The following is a 10,188-nucleotide window of genomic DNA, read 5'->3' on the forward strand; positions in this document are numbered from 1 at the left end:
TAATAATAATAACTTGGCCAATGTTCCAACATGGTCCAATATATCTGAGCATTGCTTCGGTTCAAGAACATATTGGCTATGTCTACAGCTAATTGTTCCACATTGGTCAATGGTGTTACTGCCCATATGTTGTCAAGCCCCAGAAGTGTTATTGGATACAATGGATATGTGGTTTGTTGTGGTGTGGAATCATTTGAATTGGTTGAGATTAACATACAGGTTGCTGGGGCCCACATGATTTGGCCGAAATCGTTTATGAGTTGAAGGAACAATTTGGAATAAAGATTATAGTGTAATTGTTTGAAAGAATTGCAAGTAAATGGCTGTTTCACCTCGAATTCTATACCCTAGCTTGTTTAGAAGGGAAAAGGCAAAGCTGAACTTTCAATTTCCTTCTGTTGCATGGAACTTTGGTGTCTGGACTGCAATTGTTTCTGGCTGGAGCTGCTATATCTGAGAATCCTTACAGTCTGGAAATAGGACATTCGGCCCAACAAGTCCACGCCGACCCTCCGAAAAGTATCCCACCCTGACACATTCCCCTACCCTATTACTTCACATTAACCCTGACTACTGTGACACGTCAGTAACAACCCAAAATCTAAATGTTCGGACTCAAATATCACTACATGTCTTGGTGGCCCTGAGAGCTGCATTGATGTTGCATCCACCAGCTTGACATGAAAAATTTTAAAAATTTCAATATACAGTTCATGGGAGCATTTGTTAGTCCATTTGTAATATTCCCTTCACAAGCTCTGATCAGGTATTAGGCTATAACAAGCCCTCTCATCTTTCCAAATAGTCGTGTCACGATATTTTTCATGCTCCATCCAGTGGGAGTATTTTTAAGAAAGCGCAAGAGACAATTGTGGAGGTAACAGTCATTTCTTCATTAGGAAGGGACAGCAGAAGATGAAAAGTATCATGGCAGAGTATCCTTCGATATGATAAAGAGATCGATCTCTTTGGAGGATATTGGGCTAATCGCAGTATCATAGAATCATACAGTTCAGAAGAATGTGACAATACTGTGACTTTAAAAAGGTTATTTTGTCCTTGGTGTTTTTGAAGAGAGATTGTAAAGGCAGAAGTACCAATGAGTCTAGTTTAATAATGGAAGATGAGTGGCCAGTTCTCGCAGTTCAAGTTTATGCTAGTTTGTTTTTAGCTGTAGCAGTCACAAGATGTGTCAATCCAGGGGTGTTACAAGCTTCAGTGAAGAATTACTCTGACTTTCCATTGAGATGTCTCTATTGGCTGCTCCCTCCTGCCTGTATGAATCTTTGAATTTATCTTTTTTTCCCCAAATGGTGTGTTTATGGGAAGTTACTGTGTTGGAACAGTTAATTTGTGATAGTAACTGTATCAAGTTGGTGAAGTTTTCCAATAGTTTCTTTTGTTCGTGTTTCAACTGTAGTGTTTAAATAAATTCTGCTTTGCTTAAAGCTGAGTGCTTTGACCAGCTGCATCACACCTGGTACACCCACTTCACATCTGCCTTTAAAATAAGGAAAAGTTAGGGTAGTTAGGCAATCTTCTTAACGTATTTTGAGGGGGTTTGGGCCTAGTCCATAACAAAAAGCTCTTCAGCCCATTGTATAGGTACACTCAAAATATACTCGATCTATATCTGTCCTACTTCCTGCACTAATGTCAAAGCCTTGAAAGACATGAGGTGTGCTAAATGAAGTATGTTTTAAAGATTGTGAGGTTTCCACCTCAGCTACCCTCCTCGGCAGTATATTCCAGGCTACCTCATGCTGTGGGGTGAAAACTCTTTCTCGAAACATCCTCTCTAAAGCTATTGCCATTTACATTAAACTTCACTTAAATGTTGACCTTCAAACATTCTACTTAAACTGTCCATATTCCTTATAAGCTTTGATCAAGTTCATGGAATAATTCAGTACCAAAAAAGTACTTTAACCCATTGAGATTGCACTGTGACAAATATATGATGTATTAGAATGTCTGAAGGTGGTTAAATCTCCTGGTCCTTGGACTCCTCCATCGCCAGACCATGGCAACATGATGGTTGGAGGAAGAGCGTCTCATCTTCTGCCTGGGAACCCTCCAACCACAAGGCATGAACTCTGATTTCTCCAGTTTCCTCATTTCCCCTCCCCCCACCTTGTCTCAGTCAAATCCCTTGAACTCAGCACCCCCTTCCTAACCTGCAATCATCTTCCTGACCTCTCCGCCCCCACCCCACTCTGGCCTATCACCCTCACCTTGACCTCCCTCCACCTATCGCATTTCCAAAGCCCCTCCCTCAAGTCCCTCCTCCCTACCTTTTATCTTAGCTTGCTGGACACACTTTCCTCATTCCTGAAGAAGGGCTTATGCCCGAAACGTCGATTCTCCTGTTCCTTGGATGCTGCCTGACCTGCTGCGCTTTTCCAGCAACACATTTTCAGCTCTGATCTCCAGCATTTGCAGCCCTCACTTTCTCTAGATATATCCAAGAACATTGCAAGAGGCTAGAAAAGAAATTGCGGGTGCCCTGGCTGATAATTTTGCATCATCCTTAGCCACGAGTGAGGTCCTGGAAGACTGGACAGTAGTGAATGTTGTGCCCTTATTCAAGAAGAGTTACAAAGAAAAACCTGGGACCTATAGACCATAGCATAACATCTGTGATAGGTCAATTCCTTGAGAAGACCCTGCGATAAGATATACATGCATTTGGAAAGACTGGGCTTGATTAAGAGTAGTCAACATGGCTTTGTGAATGGGAGATCATACCTCACAAATTTGTTAGAATTCTTTGATGAAGTGACTCGGAAGGTTGATGAGAGCAGGCTGGTAGACATAGTCTATATGAATCTCAGTAGGGTCTTTGATAGGGTTCCACATGGTAGGCTGCTCTGAAAGGCATGGAATCCAGGGAGAGCTGGTAAATAGGATACACAATTGGCTTGATGGTAGGAAGCATGGTACAAGTGGAGGGATGTTAGTCAGACTGGAGACCTGTGACTAATGATGTGCCTCAGAGGTCGTTGCTGTTATCTCTAAGCAATGATTTTGATGAAAATGTACAAGTCATGATTAGTAAGTTTGTAGATGACTCTAAAATAGGTGGTATCCTGGACAGTGCGGAAGGTTATCAGATATTGCAGAAGGGAAGTGGGCCGAGAAATGGCAAATGGATTTTGATATAGATAAGTGTGAGGTCTTGCATTTTGGAAAGTCAAATCAAGGTAGGAGCTTCATGGTGAATGGTACAGCCTTAAGAAGTGTAGTAGAACAGAAGGACCTTGGAGTTCAGGTGCACAGTTCTCTGGAAGTGGAATTACAGGTAGATAGGGGAGTAAAAAAAGGCTTTTAGCACACTGGCTTTCATCAGGCAGAGCAGTGAGAATAGAAGTTTGGAAGTTATGTTGCAGTTGCAAAGGATGTTGGTGAGGCCTCATTTTGAGTATTGTGTTCTGTTTGGTCACCTTGCTGCAGGAAGGATCTTATTAAACTGGAAAGAGTGCAGAAGACATTTTCAAGGATGTTGCCAGAACCTAAGGGTGTGAGTGTTCGGGAGAGGTTGGACAAGCTAGGACTTTTTTCTTTGCAGCATAGGAGTGATGGGAGAGCTTATAGAAGTGTATTAGATTATGAGAGGTACGGATAGGATGAATGCACTCAGTCTTTTTTCCCGGGTTGGGGAATCGGGGACTAGGGGACATTAGTTTAGGTTAGAGGGGAAAGAATAAAAGGGAACTTAAGGAGCAATGCTTTTTCACAGAAGGTCGTATTCATATGGAATGAGCTGCATTGGGAAGTGGTTGGGGCAGGCACATTAACGACATTTAAAAGGCATTTGGACAAATACATTGATAGGAAAGGATTAAAAGGATATCGGCCAAGTGCAGGGAAATGGAGTTAGAGTGGATGGACAATTTGGTCCAGTTTGGGCCAAAGGGCCTATCCCCGTGCTGTAAGAATCAATGACTAACCACAGTAGGACTATTCTGCCACAATAGATCTGTAGCCTCCAAGTACTCAGTCAATTACTCTATCAGGTTCTCACTCAAAATTTTCCACTCCGAAGAAAGCAACTACAGGTTATCCAGTCTATCTTCACAGCTGAAATAATCCATCAGAGGCAAAGTCCTTCTGAATCTCCTTTGCACACCCCTCCAGCACAACTAGATCCTTAATACAATGTAGTAACCATGCTGCACACAGTAAGCTGGCTACTCTCTCGATGGCATGGCATGGACTGGGACGTCCAGAGCAGAACACTGGCCACAGCATGGCATTGACTAGGAAGCTCAGAGCAGGACACTGGCCACAGCATGGCATTGACTGGGAAGCTCAGAGCAGGACACTGGCCACAGCATGACATTGACTAAGAAGCCCAGAGCAGGACACTCGCCATGGCATGTCGAAGGAGCAGGTTTCTGGCAGCAATATGCTGTTGCCATGGAGAAGGAAAAGCTGAAGCCTCTTTAAATGATCGTTTTTTATTCTGTGAATGGCACTGATGTACAATGAAGTTACACACTTTTCACTATATTTTATGTGATAATGCAGGATATTCAAAGCTAAAGTTTGCCATAACCAAAGTTATGTACTGCTCCACAATACCTCTATACGTTTACAATCTGTCCACCACTAACAAAGATAAGCATCTTATATGCAATCTTAACTACCCTCTTCACTGCCCTTCCATGCCCAGGGAACAATGGTCAAGAAACCAAAGTTCCTTTTATTCCTTTGAGCTTCCTAAGTTGATGCCATTCACGGAGTACTCCCTTGTCTTGTTGGTTCTTCCAAAGTACACAGAAAATACACAGCACTGAACTGGAACTCTGCACATTAAAGCCCGGAGCAGGACACTCTCGGTGGTATGGTGTGAACTGGAAAGCCCGGAGCAGGACACTCTCGGTGGTATGGCGTGAACTGGAAAGCCCGGAGCAGGACACTCTCGGTGGTATGGTGTGAACTGGAAAGCCTGGAGCAGGGCACTCGCCACAGCGTGGCATGGGCTAGGAAGCTTGCAACTGGCCACTATTCACAGCATGGTGAAGGAGCAGGACTTTGGCAGCAATATGCTGTAGCAATGGAGAAGGAAAGGTTGGGCTCTCTTTAAATTAACGTTTTTTACTTTATCCTGTGAATGGTGCTTATGTACCAGCAAAATTACACACGTTTCACAATATTTTATATTGGAAGCATGTGACAATAAAGGGTATTCAAAGCTAAAGTCTGCCATAACCAAAGGTTACTGCTACCAATTACCTCGATATGTTTACAATCTGTTGACCACCGACAAAGATAAGCATCTTATATGAAATCTTAACTATCCTTTTAAAATGCCCTTCCATGGTCTGGGAACAATGGACAAGAAACCAAAATTATTTTTTTTCCCTTTGAGCTTCCCAAGTTGCTCCCATTTATTGAGTACTCCCTTGTCTTGTTGTTTCTTCCAAAGTGCACAGAAAATATATAGCACTGAACTGGAACTCTGCACATTACCGATAATAAATATGTTGGACAATTTGGAATCATATTATTCTTCTGTGAGCACTCGTCCTACAGACGATCAGAAATGATCTTGTTTCACTCTTAAAAATTTCATTCATCATGCTTGGTCAGGAACACGCGCTCTTACAACTTACTAAGTGGTACTATGCAGGCTGGTGTTGTTTCTTAAACATCAATGTTGTCAGGGTAGTTCTGCGATCCACGTTTGATTCCCTTTAGACACAGTCACAGCACATGAGAAAACGACATTTCATCAAAATATAAACAACAAGTGAGCATTAGCTCACAGCTTTGTTTCTGAGAATATACTCAATGCCCATAAAGATGAAACCTCCCTAATTAACTACCAGGAGACTGACATCAGGTATAAATGTGAGCACTTTTCCGGGAAGTGCAGTAAACACGCAAATCTTGTGATAGAAATGCATGCGACACCAATAGGTCCAGTGTTTGCCATTTATTATCCCGTCCTTGCTGCTATCGGAGTTCCAGGTGAATTATCTCATTAATTTCTGACTATGGTAATCATCCAGTATCTGCTACGAATTGCGTTTCGTCAGTGATGTGTTTCTTTTCTGTTCGCTTTACAGCAGATTTCTTTTCCTCCAGTTTTATTCAAAAAGATGTTATTCACTGAGTTAATGTATTTCGTTTCACTAGTATAATTTTTCACTAGTTTTAGTGGCAAATTTGAACAATAAATGTATTAATTCCCCATTTTATCAGATTATTTCTGGTGATAATCTAATGATATTCATGCAAATTAATTTGTCTTTATTTTTGATGTGGAGATACCGGTGTTGGACTGGGGGTGGGCAAAGTCAGAAGACACACGGCACCAGGTTACAGTCCAACAGGTTGACTTGCAATCACAAGGTTTCGGAGGGTTGCTGCTGCATCTGATGAAGGGACCGTGCTCTGAAAGCTGGGGATTTCACATGTATCTGTTGGACTGGAACCTGGTATCGTGTGACTTCTGACCTTTTCTCATTTTTGTCATTTCACCACGTTCATTGTACAATTTCTTCATATTGTCTGTGCAGTTTGTTACCTGTAATGTTATATTGCCTTCTTGTATTAGGTAGCATTGTTTTAATTTCGTCAATTTCCCGATTTATAATAACTACGCCGTCATCATTAGATGTTATCATAATGTCTAAACATGTAATATTAATTGTCAGTCTGGTTGCGTATTACACAGTGTAATTGTAATTGCATTTGCGTTATTGAAAAAGTTGTTTTTGGTGAAGTACCAGGAATTTAGTTTGTTGTTGTTGTTGAATTGTAGACAGATAGTGTTCTTGCTGAATTATGGCTATGTGGGTGAAATTTCATTGTGTAATTTTCATTGTGGCTGAAATGTCATATTGGTTCAGGTTGTATATGTAAAGTTATTTTGCAGTTGACTGACAGAATGATTCTCTCAAATGATTCGTTAATTGGACAAGATGTATCCTTGAACACCTTTTGGAATGAATTTCGTGAAATAACTTATTTGAAGGAGAATGTTGGATATTCGAAACTTGACCGAATCGTAACAGTACAGATTCGTTATGATGTGGAAAGGGACCATTCGACCCGTCGAGCCCCTACTGGTTATTCAAACGAGCATGTTTGCTGAACATCAATCTCCGTCTTTTCATCCATAACTTGCATATCACTTCTACCCGCATATTCATTCAGTGCTGTCTTGAATAGAAACATTGTATTTGCCTGTTTCAAATTTCGTGGAAATTCATTCCATATCCTTAGATGATTTTTGCACATTACTGTCAATCTCTAGTTCCTTTTACATTATGAGCAGGAACAGCTTCTCCCTCTCCCAATCCATTCATGATTTTGAAAACCTCAATCAAATCTCCTCTTGACATTCTTCTGTCCAAGCAAAATAATCCCAACTTCTTTCAGTGTATTCGCATAACCTGATGTAAATCAATGGCTCCCAGCATGGCCGAAGGTATGTCATGGTTAAGTCTGTAGTTGAAGCTGTCAAGTCAGAAACAATGAAGCGAGCAAATTTTCCATTGTATCCTGTGCAAATGTCCGCCACAAAATCGGAAGAATGCCAATTCACTTACATTTGTTTTGGGATATTTATGAGCAAGATGAACGGAAACGTTTTCAAGAAGAATATGTAATTGAAAGGATACACACTTATCCAGTCTGTGAAGTGTAATCTCATACTTCTTCATTTCCAAACCTGTGTTGCCTTACTTGCTGTTACCTTGTCCCAGTATTTTCAACATTGCTTGTTAATGTAATGTCTTAACATGATGTTAGTTTCTGTATTTCTTTTCTCCATAAAGTTTCTTCAGAGTACTTCATTTTTTTTATTCTATCAAAATGTTTTATTTTAAATCTTGTCAGCTGTATAAGGCTACCTTACAATTGCTCAAAGTTAAGGATTTCTACCAACTTAAATTTAAGTTAAACATTTTGAATTTATGCAAAATCCAGGAAAGAGGTAATTGTTTTTCAAATTTAAAATCACAACCATCTAATCCCTGTTATGTTCTCTCCATCTGTTTCTATTGTAGCTAACCTGGCAGTGATTGTGATCTTATCTCGAAGAAGATGCGGTCTCTCCACAAATATCATATATTATCTTGTCTCTATGGCAGCGACAGATCTTCTGGTCGTGGTCACGGTTGTAATATTAAACCGTATTGCTGTGATTTATTTCCAGTTCAGTTTCCTGTCTATCACACCAGTATGCAGTGTTCGCAATGCATTCAGTTTTGCAGCCATTGACAGTTCTGTCTGGTTAACGGTCACTTTCACCTTTGATCGATTTGTGGCCATATGTTGTCTAAAGCTGAAAGTAAAATATTGCACGAAGAAGGTGGCATCATGGGCCATAGGATCGGTGTGTGCAGTGTCCTTCATGAAAAATATATCAACGTATTTTTATTATAAACCGATATACATAATTGACAAAATACCATGGTTCTGTGGCCTAAAACCAGAATATTATACTGCACCGGGGTGGGCTGTATATGACTGGATTCGTTCCATTTTGACTCCGTGTCTTCCTTTCATTCTGATATTACTGCTCAATGTTTTGACTGTCAGGCAGATATTTGCAGCCAATCGAGCCCGTAGGAGACTCCAGACTCAGGGCAATGGAGAGACTCAGAGTGACCCAGAGATGGAGAAGCGAAGAAAGTCCATTGCTTTACTCTTTGGCATCTCAGGAACATTCATCCTATTATATTTGTTATATTTTGTTACAATCTTTTACGTTCGAATTGCGAATATTCCTTATTCCTCTGGGTCTGATATCGGCAAACCGATATTTATTGTGCAACAAAGTGGATACATGCTTCAGTTATTGAACTCCTGCATCAATCCATTTATTTACGCAGGGACCCAGAGTAAAATCAGAGACGAGATAAAGAATGGTGTGAAATATCCATTCAGTCTGTTTGCTAAAATATTTAAAAGTTCAAAATTAAAGAAACTGACATGATTCATATCGCAGCATACTTTCATATTATCCCCTTTTATTGCAAACAATTATTCCATACCGAGTATCTTCGAAATCTTGAGCTGACGCTTGTAGAATATGCAGCGGGTGAAGATTGTATTTACACATGTAATTACCTTGTACAGCATTCTGTAAATTCCCAGCTATATTACATGTTGCTCGCTGTAATCCATTTACACTTGGCTAGAGGGCAGTGAATTATGCGGAATTGGCTTGTGGTGACTTAGCGTTGGTGTCCTGTGTATATGTTTGGATCTCAGACCTTAAAAATGTTTGTAATTGACTTTCGGATGGCACATCCAAAGTTAGTAAAATGACTGCGGCTGTTCAAGCATGCAGTGTCGCGATGCTTTCTTTTCCACTCAATCCCACCAGCCCCCAAAAAATTATCCTAGACTTTTTAAATCAAATCTGAGAAAATGAGGATTGCAGAGTCGAGAGTGTGATGTTGGGATGCTGCCTGACCTGCTGTGCTTTTCCATCACCACACTCTCGATCCACAAATTTATCCAACAAATGACATCCTCATATCAACTACAATTGGAATTGGTATTAATCGGTAGACATTGCATTTGGTGTGCTGTGCCAAGTAGCTGAAAGATGTGATGAATCCAGTACTGCTGCATGTATCCAGCAGGCAGAGACTTCTAATGACTCTTCTAAAGGGAGTATGACTGGCTCTGAGATCATAATAGGCTCCCATCCTGAGGGAACTCAAGAATGAATGTCGGCCGGCAACTCAGGATGGGAGCCGGTGACTAGTGGAGTTCCGCAAGGGCTAGTGTTGGGAGCACACCTTTTCGTTTTATACATTAATGATCTGGATAAAGGAACTGAGAGCATTCTGGGTACATTTGGCGATAGTACAAAGATAGGTGGAGGGACAACTAGTATTGAGGAGGGGGGAGACTGTAGAAGGATTTAGACAGGTTAGGAGAGTGGGCAAAGAAGTGGCGATGCAATAAAACATGTGAGATCATGCACCTTGGCAGGATGAATAGAGGTGTGGAATATTTTCTATATTGGGAAACATTTCAGAAATTTTAAGGGGCTTGGGACTCCTAGTGCAGGTTTCTCTTAAGGTAGACTTGTACTTTGAGTCAGTGAGTACAATGTTGTCATTCCTGTTGAGAAGACTTAAATATCAAAGCAGGGAAGTACGTCTGAGCCTTTTTAAAGCTCTGGTCAGACCACATTCAGGGATTGTGATTAAGTTT

General features: G+C 40.8%; 1 protein-coding gene across 1 annotated transcript; it reads left to right on the plus strand.

Annotated features, from left to right (window-relative positions):
• The first annotated feature begins 5,720 nt into the window (after positions 1–5,720).
• On the plus strand, positions 5,721–8,953 carry LOC148141464 (putative G protein-coupled receptor 139). The gene is made up of 2 exons (XM_087978059.1): positions 5,721–5,976; positions 8,022–8,953. Exons 1-2 carry the CDS (start codon positions 5,907–5,909, stop codon positions 8,951–8,953), a joined length of 1,002 nt encoding a protein of 333 aa, XP_087834185.1. The 5' UTR covers positions 5,721–5,906.
• Positions 8,954–10,188: the final 1,235 nt, after the last annotated feature.

Source organism: Chiloscyllium plagiosum, unplaced genomic scaffold (genome assembly GCF_037043375.1).
Source record: "Chiloscyllium plagiosum isolate Xiang-an unplaced genomic scaffold, Cpla_swu_hap1 HiC_scaffold_33, whole genome shotgun sequence".
NCBI lineage: Eukaryota > Metazoa > Chordata > Chondrichthyes > Orectolobiformes > Hemiscylliidae > Chiloscyllium > Chiloscyllium plagiosum.

Excerpts from the sequence above, each read along its gene's own strand:
- LOC148141464 (XM_087978059.1), top strand. The coding sequence starts at position 5,907 with ATGCATGCGACACCAATAGGTCCAGTGTTTGCCATTTATTATCCCGTC. Across the intron at positions 5,977-8,021 it reads TGCTGCTATCGGAGTTCCAG|CTAACCTGGCAGTGATTGTG; the intron begins GTGAATTATCTC and ends TTTCTATTGTAG.